Genomic DNA, 21,894 nt, shown 5'->3' with positions numbered 1-21,894 from the left:
CGCATATTTACAACAATATGTCACATCTCTGTGATGTTGCTTGTGCTGGCGCACAAACTGCTGCCATGCGCAGGTATCCTTGCACCATGGTGCAAGGATGCTTGCGTCATGGGCGGATTATTTTTGGTGATCAATTGAGGTGATTTCCTCTTACAATGCATGCAATAAAATGCAGCACACCAATTGAAAGGAAAAAAACGAGGAGAAATTAAAACATTTCCCCTCATTGCGCCTCTCTACACCAACCCTGGGGTGGTGAAGGATTCTAACTCATTTCCAGGTTTAAGATTGCTCGTAAATCTGGAAATGCATCAGTGGACATGGGTGTTGTGTGGGAACACCCACAACAACACCCATGTCACGCTCCTGTTGCATGAACAGGGGCGATATTTACAAGCACACATAAAGCCAAGCAGGGTTGCTTTACGTGTGCTTGAAAATATCACGCAGCAGATTGTGTCGCCGGTGCATCATGCAAAGTGACGCACCAGTGGTGCCAGGGGTTGTAAATAAGCCCCCAGATTCCTGAACAAAAAAGGGGCGAACATAGTAAAATGCTGGATTTCCTTGGAATATATTAATCTTTTTAACAGATATGTCTGTATAGACTGGATCCGGAAAGTTTTTTCGTCAGCGGTACCTCTGCGCGTTGGAAGGTGGGGTCAGTGGCTCTGCGTCGATGTCGTGGTCTCCGGGATGACGTTGCAGCAGCTACTTGGACACCGTCCTCGCGCCCTGAGGTCAGTTATTTCTTTTTCCACGCCAGCCAGCGCGGATCCGGGAAGAGTGGTACCTCAGTCATTTTTTGACTAACTTTTCTCGACTTTTGTTGACTTCTTTTTTTAATCTTCAACCCTGAAGGGGCACGAAGGATGCCTGGTTTCAAGGCCTGCGGTTCCTGTCAGTGCATTATGTCGGTGTCGGATCCGCACTGTGTGTGTCTTTTTTGCCTGGAGTGTGACCACGACCCCAACTGCTGGTCGATGGCGCCGAAGGCTTTGTGGGAGCTGTCCCAAAAGCTACTTGAGCACCTGCAGTCAGCTCCGCGCCGTTCGAGGTCCCCGTCGAGAGGGAGGTCGAGGGGCCTTGACCTCCGGAGCCATCACCACTCCGGTTCAAATTCTTCGAAGTCTTTGCACTCGGGTCGGGTAAGTCAAAGCATAAGAAGAAGTCGAAGAAGCATTGTCGCTCTTCGACTTCTCCTCGTCGGTCTGACGATTCCACGAGGCACACAGAGCCCGAAGAGTCAACTCAGAGTTTCCCTCCCTTTCCGGAAACTGGAGCGACTCCCGCCCAGTTTTGTACATTCTACGAGGCGATGCCGGCCATCTTTGGGCGGACCGACCCCGCCAGCAAGCCTTTGTACCCTGTAAACTCAGTTGGGGGGGCCTAAGTCTTTGCTGCCGGCACCCTCCTTGGATCCAGGCCTGGATCCGGATCGGCGCTGGTTGACCTCGTCACACTTCCACTCGCACTGCTTCTGACAGCACCACTTCGACACTCGGCCCCTCGGCCGGCGTCCACTCTGGCCTCCATCTTGACGTGGACACAGAGCCGGACCGGCGTCGTCAAATGCCGGACCCCGCGACGAGCGGGGTTTTTGTGCCCCTGTTCACTCCTGGAGCCTCGTTTCAACCCGAGTGGCAACCAGACAATGAGGAGGAGGATTGGGAGGGTCCAGGGGACCCTTTAACTGATCAGCTAGGTTCTGACCAGGACCGGAGAGAAGAACTGGGGGATGCCAGTGGTCTTGACACTTTACCTGACCTTGGCATGTTGTCTCCTACTGTGGCTACAGAGGAGGAAGCGTAGTACCCAGTGGTGTTGCGTAGCACAGCTGAGGCTCTTAACCTCCAGCTTCCTATGGTGATGGTCAGTACTAACCTCCTGACAGAAGTGCTTCAACTGGCTGCAAGCTCTTCGAAGCCCCTGCTGCCGTTTAATGAGGCTCTCACCGACATCCTTTTGGTCATGTGGTCCAGGACCAACACGGGAGCTCCCATGGACAGGATGATTGCCTGACGCCACCGGCCAGCTCCGGGCGACCCCACTTTTCTCTCCCAATACCCCACCCCGGAGAGCTTGGTAGTCTAAGCCTCCACTTCCAAAAGCGCCTTCTTTACTGCTCCAAAGGAAAGGGAATCCAAGAAGCTTGAATACCTTGGTAAGAAAATGTTCTCTTCCGTCAGCTTAGGACTGCGGTCTGTAAACACTGCATGTCTCTTGGGCCTTTATTCCCACTCGGTGTGTGATACAGTGGCGCAGGTGCTGCCTCAGTGTCCGGAGGAGGCCTGGGCAGTTCTCTCCCAGTCTGTTGCCGTCGGGAGGGACACAGCAAAGTTTGCAATACGTTGTGGGCTGGTCACCCCAAATCTCTGAGCAGAACTATTTCCACGTCAGTAGTGCTTCGTCGAAACGCCTGGATGAGGTCCACTGGCTTTTATGGGGATGTCCAGAACACCTTGATAGACATGCCCTTTGATGGCCGTCGCCTTTTTGGCGACAACGCCCTAGAACATTTCAAGGACTCACGGGCTACGACCAAGTCCTTGGGCCTCTCCACCGGCACTGCGCCATCTGCTTTTTGCCCTTATACGTCCTGCCCTGTCAGAAAATGTAATTAAGTTCTTCAGGAGCAGTACCCTCAAGAAGCCCACCTTCCGGCAGCCTTGACTCAAAGTTTTAAAAACACCAGAGGCTCAAGATGGCCAGACGAGGGGTAGGGAATTAGGGAGGGTACTGCAGGGAGGGAGATCTGGAACCACAGCAATCAAACAGGTGAGCTTGTCTTCTTTCTTAACTTTGACAATATAAATATATGAAATAAACTATAAACCTAATTTACCTGAAAAAAAATATCAGCAGTTCTTTGCAATGATAATCTTGATATGTTATAATGTGCTCAATAATCATGTTTACTCTGACACACGAAACATCCTTATAAGATGTGCTGTATTCTTGCAGCCTTGTAATAGAGATTAGTCTTCATTTATTATTGTACAATAGTTCACATAAACATCATGATAATGCTCATAAGGTTTTGTAGGATTCTTAGTTGTTATGCGAAAAAGAAATCAACACTTCTGCTAGTCACTTGCATTGAAATTGTTCAATGAATTTGTATCAAGAATGAATTTCTCTACCTAAGTAATACTTTCCTTCTGTGGGTCTATTCTGTGACATCTTTAACCTTTGCACAATAATCTTAATGCAAGATTGAGTTTCTCTTAACAAATAATATTGCGTGTCTTTCAGTGTTTCATATTACTGCAAACCAAAAATGCATATCACTTCCTTGATAGTATAATTATAATATGCCAATGCCCTTGAGAAAGAAGATTCCAGTCTTGGTCAAAGTTCTTGTCAAAATGAAGCTCAAGCGCGAACAAATGCTCCAGTAGCTTTACTGTATTTAATAGAAGGAAAGTCATCTCCTACCTCAGGATGTCTTTGGAAACAGGAAATATGCTCAATAAAACTCACAGTCCCGAAGAAACAGAGTTGGCATACAATGCGCAATTCAGCACCCCTTTCCCAGCCCCCCGCGTGGGGTTAAGACCCAGTAAAACAGGCAAGACAGTAGTGGGTCTTCACAGCGTAGTCTTTATTAGCTCAAGATACTGCCAATTTCAGCATTGGCCTCACTACTGTTAATCTTGTGACCAACTTTTATTATTGATTTATTTAATACACCACAACACGCAAATAAAATATCAGGGTTATACATTTTAGCATTTGTATTTACAATTGTCTCTCCACAGGTACTTTGCCTCGGGTTCTACCAGCAGGCCACAACCAAGAAACCCTGCTCTCTTTTTTGCTTACCACCCACCGGCCAACAGAGCCGCAGGTAGATTCACCACTGCTTATGACTAGCACCGGCTTCCTGGGTACGGCCAGAGACTCCAGGGCCACCAGCAGGTCAGCCCCCTCTCCCGCCAGCTCGGAGCCCCCAATAGACTGCACGCCCCGTTCTGGGGCCAAGCAGCTGCCGCCAAACAGAGTCCCTGTCATTTCTCTTGCTCAGGACCCCGCCTAACCAAAACACTGAACTTAGGGATGGGTGGGTGGGTAACTTCTGCGATGCTCCGATCTCCCTATTTCCGTAGGCAGGTGGACAAAGAGGGCGACGTTATTACCCCCTGGCCTTTTAAACCCCCGCCAGTTTGTGGTTTCCGGTGCCCCAGCATGATGTGTTTCCGGTGGTGCCTGAGGCGCCCGCCCTCTTCCTAGCCCCCCGTGTGTGGTTAAGACCCAGTAAAACACGCGAGACGGTAGTTGGTCTTCACAGCGTAGTCTTTATTAGCTCAAGATACCGCCAATTTCAGCATTGGCCTCACTACTGTTAATCTCGTGACCACCTTTTATTGATGATTTATTTATTACACCACAACACGCAAATAACATATCAGGGTTATACATTTTAGCATTTGTATATACAATTGTCTCTCCACAGGTACTTTGCCTCGGGTTGAGCCAGCAGGCCACAACCAAGATACCCTGCTCTCTATTGTGCTGACTGCCCACGGGCCAACAGAGCCACAGGTAGATTCACCACTGCTTATGACTAGCACCGGCTTCTTGAGTACGGCCAGAGAGTCCAGGGCCACCAGCAGGTCAGCCCCCTCTCCTGCCAGCTCGGAGCCCCCAATAGACTGCACGCCCCGTTCTGGGGCCAAGCAGCTGCCGCCAAACAGAGTCCCTGTCATTTCTCTTGCTCAGGACCCCGCCTAACCAAAACACTGAACTTAGGGATGGGTGGGTGGGTAACTTCTGCGACGCTCCGATCTCCCTATTTCCGTAGGCAGGTGGACAAAGAGGGCGACGTTATTACCCCCTGGCCTTTTAAACCCCCGCCAGTTTGTGGTTTCCGGTGCCCCAGCATGATGTGTTTCCGGTGGTCCCTGAGGCTGAGGCGCCCGCCCTCTTCCTAGCCCCCCGTGTGTGGTTAAGACCCAGTAAAACACGCGAGACGGTAGTTGGTCTTCACAGCATAGTCTTTATTAGCTCAAGATACCGCCAATTTCAGCATTGGCCCCACTACTGTTAATCTCGTGACCACCTTTTATTGTTGATTTATTTATTACACCACAACACGCAAATAAGATATCAGGGTTATACATTTTAGCATTTGTATATACAATTGTCTCTCCACAGGTACTTTGCCTCGGGTTGTGCCAGCAGGCCACAACCAAGATACCCTGCTCTCTATTGTGCTGACCGCCCACGGGCCAACAGAGCCGCAGGTAGATTCATCACTGCTTATGACTAGCGCCAGCTTCCTGGGTAGGCCCAGAGAGACCAGTGCCTCCAGCAGGTCAGCCCCCTCTCCCGCCAGCCCGGAGCCCCCAATAGACTGCACGTCCTGTTCTGAGGCCAAGCAGCCGCCGCCATATCGAGTCCCTGCCATTTCTCTTGCTCAGGACTCCGCCACTGGACGAGGCGTTCACTGGCGGACTCACCCCCTGTGCCTTCTAGCTCCACCTTAAGGGCTCCTAAAATGGTATGTGTAAACAACTCCATCCCTGCATTTGACAGGTATACCTGATCCGGCGCGTACAACTCTGCCCTCGACACCTGTAATAGCTTGTGCCTAATGGTACGAATGCGAGACTTCTTTAAGATTTCTGCCACTGACTGATTCAATCTTCTCACTGATTTATTAACTGCCTTCGCTGGCGCTCCGTTCGCCATACTTGACGCGGAATCACTTCTGACCATAGTATTTTCGTGCTATGTAACATGTTCATAACCATTGATAAAGCGGAGAACAGCACTTCCTTCACTCCCCTCCTTCCCACTGGGATCATATCATTGCCACCTGAATGAATCACCAGAACCTCTGGGACCAGAACCTCTGGGACGGGCCTGCCCTTGGCCAGCGCGCCCCGCAGATCGTTTGGTACATCTGCTAACCGCTGTCCGCCTACCCCTACCCAATGGTGGTCGATTCCTTTTACACTCTGTACTCTGTCTTCCCATGCTTTGTTGAAGAAGTGCCCTGCTCTGCGTAAGAATGAATGGCCGCACCAGCATATCTGCGTTCTCTGACTCGGGACACCTGGATCACATTTAGAAATAAATAGAAGCAGTGGATGTGCTGGGGGGAGTAGTAACAGACTGGCGATTCATGGTAATTGGGTGTTTACATAGCGTTGAAAACACGATGACTTCTATCGCCCAACCCTCTTAATAATTTCCGCGGGGAGGCCCAAGTCTGCGGCCGTCGTGGCTGCGCCCATGCGGAACGAGTGGGATGAGAAATGTGTCGACTTCACCCCCAAACATTCCAATGCACGCGTGCATATTCTAGTGAACTGAAATCTTGTGAGAGGGATGCCATTGGCATGTAATAGTATTCTGCCGTCCCCTCTCCCGGTCTAATCTGGAATAAACTGTGTGCTAGGGTTACTGAACAAAATGTGGCCCTTGCAACTGACCCCAACTGGACCCATGTCCCCTTACCCAACTGGTCTTTCTTAGACCTCCGTACTCTAACTTGCAGTGCTTCCCCAGTCAAAATTACATCCTCCAGGCGTATGCGCCCTTCCTTATCTGACTTTGATGCCCATAGTAGCTCCCAAATTCTAAAGGCCAGAAGTAGGCCAGTGAGCATGCTAATCTCAGCAGTTGTGTTTCGTAAGGTGAGAAGCAGATTTGCTGCAGTACTTCCAAGATGTTGGCAAATCTGCTAGCATCGATGGGCCTCCTATTGTCTTTTACCCCTGGTGCCAGACACCCCCACCCTCTCATCGCTGTTTTGACTCTTGGGTCCTTATTGGGGTACGCCGCCCCCCCCCAGACCAGCGTAAAATGCTATTGCAGACAGTTGTCTTCTAACCATGGGCAGTGATTTGCCGCTCCCTTTCTGGTGAACTATGAATACAAGGACACTTTGTGGTTACAACCTCTCTATTGCCTCTGTCCCTCCAATCATAGTCAAGTATGATTGACACAACCTCTCATACATACTCTTGGTCTTGGGGGCCAATGACGCGGTAATCAGCTCGAGGGCTGTGGGGCACCAAGCTTCCATAATCACTCCGGGAAGTTCGTCATCTGTTTGTTTGCTTGCGTCCATCGGGCGCGAAACTCTGTCAACTTAAAACGGGATGGGCATCAGCAACTGTGTTGTCCACCCCCGGCACATGTTTGGCAGTAAAGTATACATTACGCTGCAAAGATCCCAGCACTAGTTCTTTCAGTAAGCGTAGCACCCAGGGGCATTTTGCCCTCTGGTTGTTAGTAGCCATTACCACTGACATGCTGTCAGACCAGAATACAATATGCCTGTTTTTCGAAATGCCACCCCAAAAATGCAGCGCCACAATGATTGGTAATAGTTCTAGGAAGGTAATATTGCGGGTGAACCCTGACGCAACACACTCCTCTGGCAAATGTTGCATGAACCACTTGGTGCCCACCACCGCCCCAAATCCTACTCTACCTGCAGCATCAGTGTACAGTTCTTACTCAACTTTTGCTTGACTAGGTTGTTGCCATATTACTGCTCCATTGAAACCTTTCAGAAATTCTTTCCAGATGGCTGTGTTCTGATCCCAAAAAAAAGCCTGGTGTGATGATGTTTGGCCCGCAAGCCAGACATTGCCCGTGCTATACTTCTAGAGAAGGCCCTGCCCACAGGAATCACCCTGGGCGCCAATTAAGCTGCCCCACCAGGACTTGAAGTTGATGAAGCGTCACCTTGCGTGCTGCCAAACAGGCCTCTATGGCGGCTCCAAAGGCCGCTACTTTCTCCTGAGGAGTCTGCACACTCCCTCAATGGTGTCAATTTCAATACCTAAGAAAGTTAGCAGCCTTGTCGCTGGCCCTCCGTCTTTTCGTCGGCCAAGGGTACCCCCAGTGCTTTTGCCTGACGCTGGAAGCCCAGCAGCACGCCGGCGAGCCTTGTGGTCCTAGAAACAGAAAGTTGTCTAAATAATGTGATGTTAAGAGTTGCTGCACTGCCCATTTCAGAAACCTGTGAACATTTCAAACACCGCACATGCGATAGATCACCCCATTGGCATGCAGAGATCAATGAAGAACTCTCCGTCAAAAGTGAAGCCCAGAAGCCTGGTGTCGTCTGGATCAACTGGCAGGAGGCGAAAAGCGGCCTCGATGTCCGATTTTGCCATTAACGCTCCCTCTCCAAGCCCCTGTAGTTTTTGTATTGCCGCGTCAAAGGTGGTATAACGCACCGTGCACAGTTCTGGGTCAAGTTTGTCATTAACCGACAGCCCAGGTGGACTCGACAGGTTATTGAACAGCCGGAATTTCCCTTTCTCTTTCTTAGATACTAATCCCAATGGCAAACATACTAAGTTGGGCCCCGCCACCCTCCCCGAAGATACTTCTTTCATGATCTTTTGTCTAGTCACCTCCGGATTCGAAAACTAAATCTAAAACCCACGTGTAGAAACTGAGACTCTTGTATCTTGTCGTATTTACTAAGGAGGTGTGTCAGGACATGAAGCTGGATGGGAGTGGGTACGTTTCTAGGGTGCTTGAGCGTTGTGACCCTTGCCCTGGGGTTGGGTTTGTGTAGGCTGCTCTTTTGGTCTACCCACCTTTTTGTAACACTTACTCTCTGGGTGTTCTTGCATACCACAGAAGGAACACAGATGCTTAAACCTGCATGCTGTGCCCTGGTTGCACTCATTCTTAGTGAACTGCCTGCAATCCTGTTTTTTTATCCCCTGACCCTCTGTCCCCTCGAAAGGGCTGATTCATCTTCTTAACTGCCACTGTTGTATAAAACACTGCATGCTCTATGTTTATCTCACGCTGATCCCAGACTACCTCGGGTGGACTGCTTTCATTTGCCGGAATTTGTTATCATACTGGAGCCAACCTGTACCTGGGAATTCTGATGCTGCCCCGTGGATCATGGACATGTAACTAATTAACTGGGCTGCCACTGTGGAATACCTTTCCACCTTGATTGCCAATTAGATAGAACCCTGTGACCCAATTCTTAATGGACCAGTACACCCATACTCTCTTTTGTTTCATCTCACCCTCCTTCCCTATCCTGCTTTTCCCCAGGACTACCCCAGCGTCAATGAGGGCAAAGACATCTACAAACTCTCCCCTGAATATTTTTTCTTTGGTCTCAACTGGTACGTGCCGAGTGATCCCCGCTGATGGGGCTACTGCCAATGATGCAGACCGTAAATCAGTGGGCTACGTGCGAGGAATGGCTGCCCCGTGAATACTGCCCCCTTGGCTAGCGGAGGTGCTGCTAAGGGGACCACAGGCCCTAGTTTCTCATTACTATTGGCTGGCCCCTGGGACGTTGCCGCCACTACAACTGGAGATTGTGCCACGCCTCCCGACTAAACCCAAACTTGTGCTATCCCGCTGCCCTGGTGTGCTACCACCGGGGGAGCAACATGCGTGGTGGGTAGCGTTGGGGCCACTACTCCCGTTGTCACTGGCAGCCCGACGGCCTGTGTTACATTGGTTATTGTTGGGGTTTCTGCCGCCTGCGTAATTGGCCCACTTGACTGCACCGGGGACGCCGGGTTTGTGGACTGTACTGTGTCCGCAACCAAGGCCGTTTTTGTCCATCACCCCTGCCTCACCTGAGGTAGTGGTCTGAGAGTCCATAGACTTGTTGCGCTTGTCTGGTTTCGCGTCTTTAAACCGCTCCAGCGTCCGCCATGCCAGTTTGGCGCGCTCGTCCCGGCACCTTGTGACAACGTCTGTAGCGCCCAATCGATGCCCCCTTTCTTAGCGACCTCCCATAGTTCTACCAGCGAGCGAAAATCGTCTTTGGTGGCTGGGGCGTCCTTACCCTTTTGGGCCCGTTTTGGAGGCATTCCGCACTAAAGAAAACAAATAACAGTAATACAGTGTTCCTTTTACCTCTTGCATCCTTTGGCCCGAACCGCGGGGATACTCACTGCCCCGTTGACCCCTCAGCAATCCCCCCCACCTCAAATAGTATGTCATTACTTCAACACTTGCATTGGCCGTGGGCGCAGACAATACTTACTATGCCAGCGTTGCCCTATTCTTCACAACATGCAAGCCTGGCGAGCTAGCACGTCATAGCTCAATACCACATGCAGGCGTGCAGCACACATGCTACCCCACACCACGGTCAACATGCAGCAGTGCTGGAGATACTCACCGCCCTGGTAGAACAAAAGCATAACCTATTCCACTGTGCCCTGCGTAGGCCCTTAATCACTCTAAATGCATGCACACGCGTGTGTGATAACCACGCTTTATTTCAAGGTCCCTAACAACTAGCAAGATGGAAACTCTCGCCCGCATACGCGGCGCATGCTTTATTTCGGAGCTACTGACAACATAGCCACATTGAATCCCCCGCCCGCATTCGTGCTGGCGCGCGCTTTAATTAAAAAATGGCAGACAAAATTGGGCCCATTGTATCGCCCGCCCTCATAGCGGCGCGCATTTTATCCCCAAAGCTAGACACATTGCATCCCCAGCCCACATACGCGGTGCGAGCTTCATCTCCAAACTCTGCACAAACTTAGCAGCATTACTTCGCCCCCCCACACTCGCGATGCGCGTTTCACATCAAAGCCCCGAAAACATTATAACGCGTGCGCTTTCACCTAAAAGCCGAAAACTAGCAACATTGTATCCATACACTTTTACATCAAAGTACCGTAAACTCTTCATGAAGGCTGCGCTCATTGAGAATCGTGCCGAGGGTTCTAGGCTGCACCCTCTTACCGAACTGAGCCAGTGGTCCAAACCAAATTCAAAAACCATAACCAGTCGCTAAACGCTTGTACTACGCTACGCTCATGTGAGGCCCTCTCACCTGCTGAACTGCTCGTGCGCCTGACAAGTCTTCGACACTGTTTCCCCGTGGCTAACTTCCACGACACTCCGATCTCGTTCTTTCCACAGGCTAGTGGACAAAGAGGGTGACGTTACCCCGTGGCCTTTTAAACCCCCCACCAGTTTGTGGTTTCCTGTGCCCCCGCATGACGCGTTTCCGGTGGTCCCTGAGCCTGAGGTGCCCGCCCTCTTCCGAGTCTCTTGACGAGGGAAACAGAAGAGCCTCAGGGAAATCACCGGAATAATCCGCGAGTAGCGTTGGGTGTGGCTGCTTTTATAGTAGTGATGCAGGTACAGTGGGTGCTGGGAGACAGGATACTGAGCGCTGCACATCAGACAGAACATTTGTTATGTAAATACAGGAATGATGAAATAAAAATGGAAAGTGACCAATCAATAAGCAAGGAATAAAGGCTTGTTCCAAATGTTTCTATGTAAGCCTTACCAGTTTGTGTGGACAGAAGCATGGGTACAATAGCATGGGTACAATAGTGATGGGGTAATATGTCCCATAATGACAATGCATGCATTCCGTGGCACAAGTCATGAGTGCATGCATGCATGATGACTGTGCTAGATTGCCAGACATGACATAGGCAAGCTGCTGCACACAGAATGACAAGGCATCAGAATAACCAGGCAGACAGAGAACCATGACACGCCCAGAGCCACAGGCCGCAGCAAGTTACCCAACATTCGCGTGGCTGGGGACGTGGACACAACCGTCGTGGTTCTGGGGACCAGTCCACAAACCTCCCCCCCTCTGCTGCAGCCTCCAAACCCTCCTGGTCCGACGCTTCAGGCCCATCAAACGCCAGTGGCCAGCAGAATCCGCAATCACCTCCCCCACTAGTGCATCATCACGTCGGAGAGGTGTGTTTTGCAAGTAGTCCGAAGGGGCTACTCCCTCCCCTTTGAGACTATCCCTTCAGCCATGCCACCTAGATACCACCGCATGTTGGAGGATCATCGGGCCCTTCTCCAGCAAGAAGTTACGGCTCTCTTGGCCAAGTGAGCCATCGAGCACCTTCCTGTCCCAAAGGTAGGTTGTGGTTGTTACTCCCACTACTTTCTGATTGCCAAGAAAGACAAGGGCCTGCATCCTATCTTGGACCTCTGGGACGTCAATTGCTTCCTCAGAAAGGAGAAGTTCAAGATTTTGACGCTTGCGCAGGTCTTGTCTGCCCTTGACCCGGAAAACTTGATGGTAGCGTTGGACTTACGGGACGCTTATTTTCACATTCCCGTCCTGTTGACCCACCGGAGTTACCTATGGTTCACAGTAGGCCATGAGCATTTTCCATTTACTGTGCTCCCCTTTAGCCTTGCCAGCGCCCCTCGGGTGTTCACGAAAGTGATGGTGGTGGTCGCTGCTCATCTGCGCAGATCAGGGGTTTCAGTCTTCCCCTATCTCGACCACTGGCTGTTAAAGGCGGGCTTGCCCCAGGCAGTCGTCTCAAACCTCCAGACTACAGCCAGCCTCCTGCATTTGCTGGGGTTCTCCATCAATGTGCCAAAGTCACACCTGAATCCTTCTCAGAAGCTCCTCTTCATCGGGGTAGTTCTGGACACAACGCAGTTTCGGGTTTATCCTCCCGAACAGAGAGTCCGGGATATTCGGGCTATGATTCCTATTTTTCAGCCTCTATCCCGTGTTTTAGTCAGAGTGACTCTGAGGCTGCTGGGCTTCATGGCCTCCTGCATCCTGTTGGTCGATTATGCCAGGTGGCATATGCGGGCTCTGCAGTGGGACATGAAGTTCTAGTGGGCGCAGCATCAGGAGAATCTGTCCGATTGCATCCAGATCCCGGAGGGCACTGCTCAACAACTGCAGTGGTGGTTCACAAACCAGGATTGGGTCAATGGCAGCTCCCTCTCCCTTCCCCAACCAAAAGACACAGTGGTGACGGACGCATCCCTTCTGGGATGGGGCGGCCACATGTGAGAGGCGGAGATCAGAGGCCTCTGGTCTGAGGCGGAGTCCGGGCTTCACATCAACCTTCTGGAGCTCCGGGCGATTCGTCTTACACTGAAAGCATTCCCTCCCACTGTCCAGGGAAGAGTAGTGCAGGTGTTCACGGACAACACCACCGCCATGTGGTACTGCAACAAACAGGGGGGTGGGGTCGTGGGCCCTATGCCAGGAGTCCCTCCGCCTTTGGACATGGCTGGACCATCAGGGCATATCCCTGGTGGTTCAACATCTGGCAGTTTCCCTGAACCCCAGGGCAGACAAACTCAATCGCAGTTGCTTGATGGATCACAAATGGCGTCTTCACTCGGAGGTGGTGCAAGGTCTCTTTCGACAGTGGGGAGAGCCTTGCTTAGATATATTCGCCACCAAAGAGAAAGCGCAATGTCAGCAATTCTGCGCATTGGAATTTCCAAGGCTTCACTCGCTAGGCGACGCTTTTTTTTGTGGAGTTGCGGTCCGTTGTATGCCTTTCGGCCTATACCACTTCTGCCCAGAGTGCTGAAGAAGATCAGGTGCAACCAGGCCCAAGTCATTCTAGTGGTTCCAGATTGGGCACGAAGAGTATGGTGTCCTGAGCTGCTCAACATGGCCATCGATCCTCCAATTAGACTGCCTCTTCGTGAGGATCTTCTGTCGTAGCAGCAGGGGACTGTCCTCCACCCAAACCTGTCCAGTCTCCACCTCCTTGCGTGGAGATTGAGCGGTGGCAATTATTGTCTATCGACCTGCCTCCCGAAGCTTGTGACGTAATCTTGGCAATTAGGCGTCCCTCCAAGAAGATGGTATATGCCTGCCGGTGGAACAATTTTGTGGCATGGTGCACAGCAAAGGCTGTGGATCCCCTTTCTGACCCTCTTTCTTTAGTTCTCTTGTTCCTTCTTTTTTTAGCCTAGCAGGGCTCTGCTCTGGGCACTATCAAGGGCTATCTTTCAGCCATCTCTGCCTTCATTTGGCTGCCAGATCACCCTTCTCTTTTCAAGTACCTGGTAGTTACCAGTTTCTTGAAAGGCTTAACGCATCTTTTTCCTCCAATCCCCTTCGTTATGCCTCAGTGGGACTTGAATCTTGTTCTTACCTATGTAATGTGCGCTCACTTTGAACCGCTTCATAACTGTCGTTTAAGACTCTTGACTCTTACGGCTACTTTCCTGGTAGCCATCACTTCTGCTAGAAGGATGAGTGAGCTCCAGGCCCTTTGTTCCAAACCTCCTTTCCTGTCTGTCCATTCGGACAAAGTGGTTCTCAGGACCCATCCATTCTTCCTTGCTAAGGAGGTCACTGCCTTCCACATCAGGCAGACCATTACTTTGCCCACCTTCTTTCTGCCTCCTCATCCTTCAAAGGAGGAAGAGAGGCTCCACCGTCTGGACCCAAAACGTGCACTCTCTTTCTATCTGGATCGCACATAACAGTTCCGGGGGGTGGATGACCAAATCTTTGTTGTCTACGTGGGCGCCAAGAAAGGTCAGGCCATACACAAACGCACCATTTCTCAATGGGTTGTTTTGTGTATTAAGGCATGCTATTCTTTGGCTGAAAAGGAGCCTCCGGTCGGGCTACGTGCCATTCCACCATGGCGACAGCAGCCACTACTGCCTTGGGAATACAAATGACATCTGTCAGGTGACCACATCGGCATCGCTGCACATGTTAACTAAACACTACTGCCTGCACAGCCAAGTCTGGAGAGACAGCTTCTTTAGCCGTTTGGTTCTCCAGGACTTTTTGGTGTGTTCTTGGTTTGCAGACCCACCACGTGGGTTGGTATTGCTGGGGTATCTATTCTAAGGTAAGGAATTTATAACTAACGTGTTTCTTTGAGATGAACAAGTTACTTACCTTCGGTAACAATATATATACAAGAAACATTAGTTACTTATTGATTCCTTACCCCCCCCCCCCCCCCACCCATCCTCCATGTTTTGCGAACTGATTTCTAGGGTAAGGACATCCTTTTAGGGCCCTAGCTTTGTGCACCAGTGGCTAGTGTATTGTATGACTCTGCGTTTCTGGTGCTGAAAGTCGTGTATAGAACTGACGTCAGCGTGCGAGGACGGCATCTAAGTAGCTGCCGCAACGTCATCATGGCGACCACGGCACCGGCAACAGACGCAGAGCCGACCGACGCCTCCTTCAGACGAGCAGAGGTACCGCTGACGAAAAAACTTTCCGGATCTAGTCTGACGTCTGGGGGTAATTCTAAGGTAAGGAATCTATAACTAACTAATGTTTCTTCCAGATATATCGTTACCGAAGGTAAGTAACTTGGTCTTGTGCCCTTAAGCATTGGGCAATCACTAGGCACAACCAAGTCCAAAATCACGGTTAAAAAGTTAAGCGGTTAAAATGGTAGTCTGGGTATTCACAAGCCATGAGTGAGTGGAATTTGCTCTCAGCTTGAAAGTGGTGTAACTGATAAAATGGCCCTCAATGTCAATAGCGCCCATTTCTCCACCCTGCCAGTATCTAAATTACTACAAAAATCTAAGCTACAAAAAATCTAGCACTCTCAGACTCCACTTCCTTGTTAGGTTCTTTGACCTGAACTCATTTCCCTGATTTTCAGCATATTTCTGTTTTCACTTATTCACACAAGACGCAGAGTTGTTTTCAAATTAGATATTTTGTCCTTCTAATGTTTTCTTAACATTGACTACTTTATTTTACATTTTTCCAGCATTCTTCGAGAGCTACTTTCCACAGTCTGGTAAGGCCGGTCATCTTTCATGCATTTTCAGGAAAAGAGTTAAACTGTTAAACAACATTAAGTGCTGGCTAACAAGTGCGTTAATGTTGCACACTGTATAATTAGTCCTGATCCTAATTGGAATATGTTCATAAGTCTGTAAGGAGGACAAGACTGATTTGGAAAGAATGCTTTTTTTTTTGACTGTCTTTTGTCTCTTCTCCCTGTACAAGTACAGCTCCTTGAAAACAATCAAAAGTAAAGGACCCCCTGCATTAATATGGTACTAGAGCAGGGAAAATGCAACATAGCAAAGAAAAAAAACACTTCTTCACATAATTTCCTCTTACATTAAAGTCCAAATGTGTTGTTATATATACAATCAGAATGGCTCATTCTTTATACATACACTAGCAGCCCGTCCCGACGTGGTCTGGGTATGAATTGCTGCCGGCCAGAAGTATATTGTTTTGTAGGATTTCGTTTTGATAGCATTTCTTATCTGTGACAGGCCTGTGAAACGCTCCGATTCACAGTGCACTGCTGATGCACTTAAGAGTGCGCGTTCAGTAGTGTGTGAACTCGAGTTTCCCTACTTTATTTTTCCTTGCAATATTATATAGCGCAAACTCGACAACATGGCATGAGCACAATTTACATTACAGAAGAACGCATTCATTTGTGGTAGGCATGGGGAGACAAAGCGATTTGCCTGTAATCACAGGATGTTGAGCTGATGCAGAGATTCGAACGTAGCTCCCCAGCTCTAAAGTTCGTAATTCTAGAACTTGTGGCAGGAGGTGTGTTTAAAATTGTATGTCGGTGCTGGCCATCAATGAGAGAGACCTGTGCATTTTTCAAATGGGTGGTGAAAAAATATGAGTATGTTGCTGGAGATGTGGGCTGCCGTGCCACCAATGTACTTACCGGGGGAGGGTAAACACCCATTATTCTGCAACTTTCTTTCTGCATACCATCACTCCGCATACTTTCATTACGAAAGTACCATGACTCCGCAATGCCATTATAACGCATGGCATTACATTTTATATGCTTTTACCTCGCATACATTTACAATGAAATTCGTTGTAAATGCATGAATGGTAAACGCATGTTTTTTTTAATGTTTGGATAAGGTAAGTATGGGTATAGGGGTATATGTTTTGGGGTACTGAGGTATATGTTTGGGGGTGTTTGGGTATTTTAAGGGTTCAGATATAGTTTTGTGTTATGGGGTACAGGGGTAGTTGTAGGGTTTAGGGATAGGTATGGGTTTTGAGGTACAGGGGTATTTTTAGGGTTCAGGCTAGGTTTGGGTTTAGGGGTATTTTTAGTGTTCAGGGCTAGGTTTTGGTTTTGTGGTACAGGGGTATTTTAAGGGTTCAGGGCTAGGTTTGGGGTTTGAGGTACAGGGGTATTTTTAGGGTTCAGGGCTTGGTTTGGGTTTTGGGGTACAGGGGTATTTTAGGGTTCAGGGGTAGGTTTGGGTGTTGGGGTACATGGTTATTTTTAGGGTTCAGGGCTAGGTTTGGGGTTTGGGGTACAGGGGTATTTTAAGGGTTCAGAGCTAGGTTTGGGTTTTGGGGTACAGGGGTATTTTATGGTTCAGGGGTTGGTTTGGGTGTTGGGGTACCGTGGTATTTTTAGGGTTGAAGGGCTAGGTTTGGGTTTTGGGGTACAGGGGTATTTTTAGGGTTTAGGGGTAGGTTTGGGTTTTGAGGTACAGGGGTATATATAGGGTTCAGGGCTAGGTTTGGGTTTTGGGGTACAGGGGTATTTTTAGGGTTTAGGGATAGGTTTGGGTTTTGGGGTACAGGGTATATTTATAGGGTTAAGATGGGTTAGTGTTTAAGGGTGTTGGGGTATTTTAAGGAGTAAGGGTGGGTTATGATTATGGGGTGCAGGGGTATTTAAAGGGAGCAGGGTAGGATTAGCACACGATATGAGACATGGCATGAAGGGCGGAACGTACCACACGCCCCTCGCGTTTGTCACACCCCCAGCACACGCCCACAGCACAACGTAGACACGCCCACAAGGGACTACTTTGCTGGCACGGTTCTTTTACCTTTTAAATGTATATGATGGGCGTCTGTATAGCCTATGTCCTTCTGCTGCAACTGCCCTTTCCAACGCTGTATTGGGTGTTGTGATTGGTGCTGTGGGTCCTGAGATTACCCGCCTCAAAGATTTGGGCTCTCTCTTTATTATATTAAATGTGGGTAGAATTTAGATTGCGGCTTCATTTTGGAGATTCCTGCACCCAATTGTACACAGTATGCTTGTACTTCTTTGCTACTTTGATCTGGGTCCTGACTTAGTTCCATCAAATTTACATAGTGTTCTGCATCTTGTAATGATACACCCATTGTAGGTTGTGGTATGGTTCGTTTGTAATTGGCCAGATTGGGCTTATCAATGAATAGTTTGGCTAGTTTTATCTTCCTTATGAACTTATAAATGTCTATACGCGTTTCTGCTAGATACATTCCACTTGTAGGGCAGAAGTTCATGCCTCGTTGAAGTAAATTTAGTTCCATGTCGTTAAGTTGTTTAGAGGATAGGTTGATTACTTGTAATTCTTGATCCGCCGATGTTTCAATTAGGTCTTCGTTTAATTGTTCCATTTCTTTCTCATATTGCGTGTCATGGTTCCTACGCGGTTTTCGCCAGAAGGTTGTGTCGTACTTTCGCTTGCCTCTTCTGGTTTGTTTTGAGGTGTATTTCCCCGTCCTTTTCTTCTTCCTCTCCCTCTTTGATTCTGGCTTGTTGGAGGGCCCCTTGTCCTTTCCCAGGATTTCTGATTGAATGCCAGTTTCATTTCGTCTAAAAAAGAACTTCTTGCTCTTGCTTCTCTTTGTTCTTCTTCCCCTCCACTGCCACTTGGTTCTGTTGATGCCCAGGAGGATAATGAGGACATACTTCCCATGTTTGCGAATTCATTTTGTCTGAACTTTTCATATTTTCTGGCATAAGTAAAAATACGACCATCCTCATAATCTTCCTTATCCCGTTGGAATTTTGTTTGTTTTCTCATGCGTACGTTTTCCTCATGTTTCTCAATATAAAGTTCCAGGTCTTCTTTGAATTTTTTCATTTCCGGATTTAATTCCAAAGTGGACAATTCTTTCTCCATTTCTTTTAATTGTTTGGTTGTATTTTCCAATGCAATTTCTAGGTGCTTTATCAGGATCTCCATTAATCCCAAGGACGATTTAAGAATAAACTCTCCCCATTCCGTTAATAAATCATTGCTCGTGTCTTGATGGCTGGGCATTAAGGTGATGCGTAAGCCCCGAGGTACTCGTTTAACTTGTAGGTATTTTTTCAATGCTGCCAGTTCCCACCATTTATTAATTTCTTTTTTTGATAGTTTCTCCCATGCGCGCAATTTATTTTTTAAATCTGTTTTTCGTGCGCCTCCATTTACTCCAGTAGCGGTGGTTTCTTCATTAAAACATGTCTCTATTAGGGTATTTCTTGATGCCTCTCTTTTATCCATGATGTGCTGGCACTTACAATTCTTTAGCTGTATTTAAGATTTTCAAACAATTTATGTTAAATGGTTAATGGTAATTCCCTCTTTCGAAGCACGATTTCACTTGTGTCACGGTTTGTTTTAATCCAATCGCTAGGCAAAAGCAGTTCCCCGAGTATTACTTTCACTCGTTTCTTTTGGATCACGATTGACACATTCGAAAACCAACCTACAGTCTTAGTAGTTGCACCCAATATTTGTGCTGTTAGGATGCTCGAGCAACTACTGAGGTTGCTTACCGGATCAGGGTACTTCGGAAGACCCGCTCCCTTCGGAACCGCTGCCTCCCGTTTCCAGCCTTCCCCGATAAGGGTTCTCTCAGGTTTCCTCCACAGCACTCGTTGATTCAGTGTCGATGTTGTTTGTCGGCGTTCACCCGAGCCCAATCATGATACGCCTCCAAGTTGATCCAAGACTTGGGCTTCAGGGTGCTCTAAGGCGGTGCACGCGAGGAGCGGCAGGATCAGCCGCGTAAAATCAATTCCAGTCTCCCATGTGGGGGAGTTAGTTCCTCGTGCACTCTTGAGTTTCTCTTTGGGAAATATACCACACGTTTTTGTAATTCAATCCAGTTTATTTTCTTATTTTCAGCAAGCTAGCAACACCTTACACGTTTTGTTCTCTACGGAAACCTTGCTCACAGGTAAACTGAATCTACGTTTTTTACATTTTTAAACAAGTGGAAGTGCTTTCGTGTTACATCATTTCCTGTTCACTACACAGGATTTATGGGACATGTAGTTCACTTTAGACACTTTGGTTATTGCTTAAATACATTTGTTGTTTTGAAACACTCTTTTTCTGTGCATCCTTCCTTTAGCATAATCATAACCAGGTTATCATTTGAACTCATTGCATTATTCAAAATTAAAATCGTAAATTAACTCAACATAAACGTAATGAACTCAAATCAGGTCCACAAATGAAGCCCTCCAGTGGGCATTCGTGATCATTATTTTATCTAATATCCAATTATTATGATTGATCATCTGTCAGCAGAGCCCCCCAGTGATAAGCCCAATCTGGCCAATTACAAACGAAACATACCACAACCTACAATGGGTGTATCATTACAAGATGCAGAACACTATGTAAATTTGATGGAACTAAGTCAGGACCCAGATCAAAGTAGCAAAGAAGTACAAGCATACTGTGTACAATTGGGTGCAGGAATCTCCAAAATGAAGCCGCAATCTAAATTCTACCCACAGCTACCGGCTGGAAATAAAATAGATTTCTTCCATGAATGCGTCATAAAGGATCTTTACAAATTGAAAATCCCGCACAAAAAAGACAATTTAACCAAAGAAGAACGAGAAGCGCTAAACAATCTCACCAAAGATGACTCCATTGAAATTAAAATGGCAGATAAAGGTGGAAATGTGATCGTTCTGGACAAGGAGGCATATATGCGTGAAGCGCATTCTCAACTTTGCAATAAGGAATACTATGAAAAACTAAAAGTGAATCCTCTGCCAAAGCTCAAGGAAGAGCTGGACCGCAAGTTAGATATGTGGTTTGAGCAGAACCTAATTGACAGCGATGAACATAAATATCTCAAAACGCCATATCCCAAAATGGCCACGATATATTTTCTACCTAAGATCCACAATCACCCCACTAGACCACCGGGGCGACCAATAATCTCGGCTAAGAGAGCATTATTAGAACCCATTGCTAACTATCTGGATATCTTTTTGTTACCATATGTGAAGGGGTTAGCTTCATACATAAAAGACACAGGGGATTTGCTGAGGAGGCTACAAAATACTCCGTGGCAACCCACCTACAAGCTCATCACAATGGATGTCATATCATTGTATTCGAACATCAAGAATCAAATTGGACTAGAGGCATGCAAGTCCTTTCTTATGGATAGAAACATCCAATTTGCAGAATACAATGCTATGCTTTTAGACATGATCACAATGTGTTTAGAGCAAAACATTTTTTTATTCGGACAAGAGATCTATCGCCAATCAAAAGGCACCGCAATGGGCTTTTCCTTTAGTCCGTCGTACGCATGCCTAACAATGGGGCATTGGGAGAAATTGTGGGCATGGAGATCGGAACATGATGAAGCAATGTCAAAGACAGTGGCATGGCTAAGATATATAGACGATTTGTTGCTGATCTGGGATGGTACCAATTTGGAATTTGAGTCTTACTTTGAAATTCTCAATAATTCAGACTTTGGACTAAAATTCACATACACAATCAGTGAATCCAGAGTGATTTTCTTAGACACGGAAATCTTTATCGAAAACAATGAGATACAGACAACATTACACCGAAAGAGCTCGGCAACAAATGCGGTCTTGCATGCACAAAGTTTTCATCAACCGAGTCTGATTCGAAATATTCCTTACGGAGAGTTTTTGCGAAAAAAGAGAATATGCTCAAGAGAAGAAGACTGGAATATGAATAAGAAATTAGCCAGCAAAAGATTTGTAAAACGCAAATACAATCCATCTAACATTCAAGAAGCTCTGAATCGCTCCTCAAATGTCCAAAGAACGGATTTACTGAAAGAAAAACAAACTCCTAACTCTGATGATCAAAAAATTCGCTTTATCACAACACACTCGACAGCCAATCAAGCAGTAAACAAAATCTTACAAAAAAATTGGCATATTCTCCAAATGGATGCAAAGATTGCTGAAATCGTAGGGGACCATCCAAATGTAACATACCGCAGAGCAAAAAATCTAAAGGACAAACTAATTCACAGTCATTTCCATGAAAAGAAAAAACCTGAGACATGGTATAAACCCAAAGGATTCTATAAATGTTCCGGATGCAAAGTCTGTTGCATTGCTAAGAATGTTAAAGAACTGGAAATGTCGAACAAGAAAACGTGGAAAATTGATC

The 21,894-nt window shown here is 47.6% G+C and overlaps 1 protein-coding gene across 1 annotated transcript in view; it reads left to right on the top strand.

The window, feature by feature from the left end:
• The window catches only part of LOC147703657 (uncharacterized), a 742,215-nt gene that overhangs the window by 477,017 nt on the left and 243,304 nt on the right, over positions 1-21,894 (top strand). Inside the window, exon 7 of the mRNA XM_086929538.1 lies at positions 15,477-15,506. Coding sequence (XP_086785664.1) covers positions 15,477-15,506 — 30 coding nt within the window. The remainder of the gene's footprint in view (positions 1-15,476; positions 15,507-21,894) is intronic.

The sequence above is a fragment of the Lissotriton vulgaris genome, chromosome 7 (genome assembly GCF_964263255.1).
Source record: "Lissotriton vulgaris chromosome 7, aLisVul1.2, whole genome shotgun sequence".
NCBI lineage: Eukaryota > Metazoa > Chordata > Amphibia > Caudata > Salamandridae > Lissotriton > Lissotriton vulgaris.
Note: the sequence above shows the minus strand (reverse complement) of the source record. Positions and strands in the feature narration are given on the sequence as shown.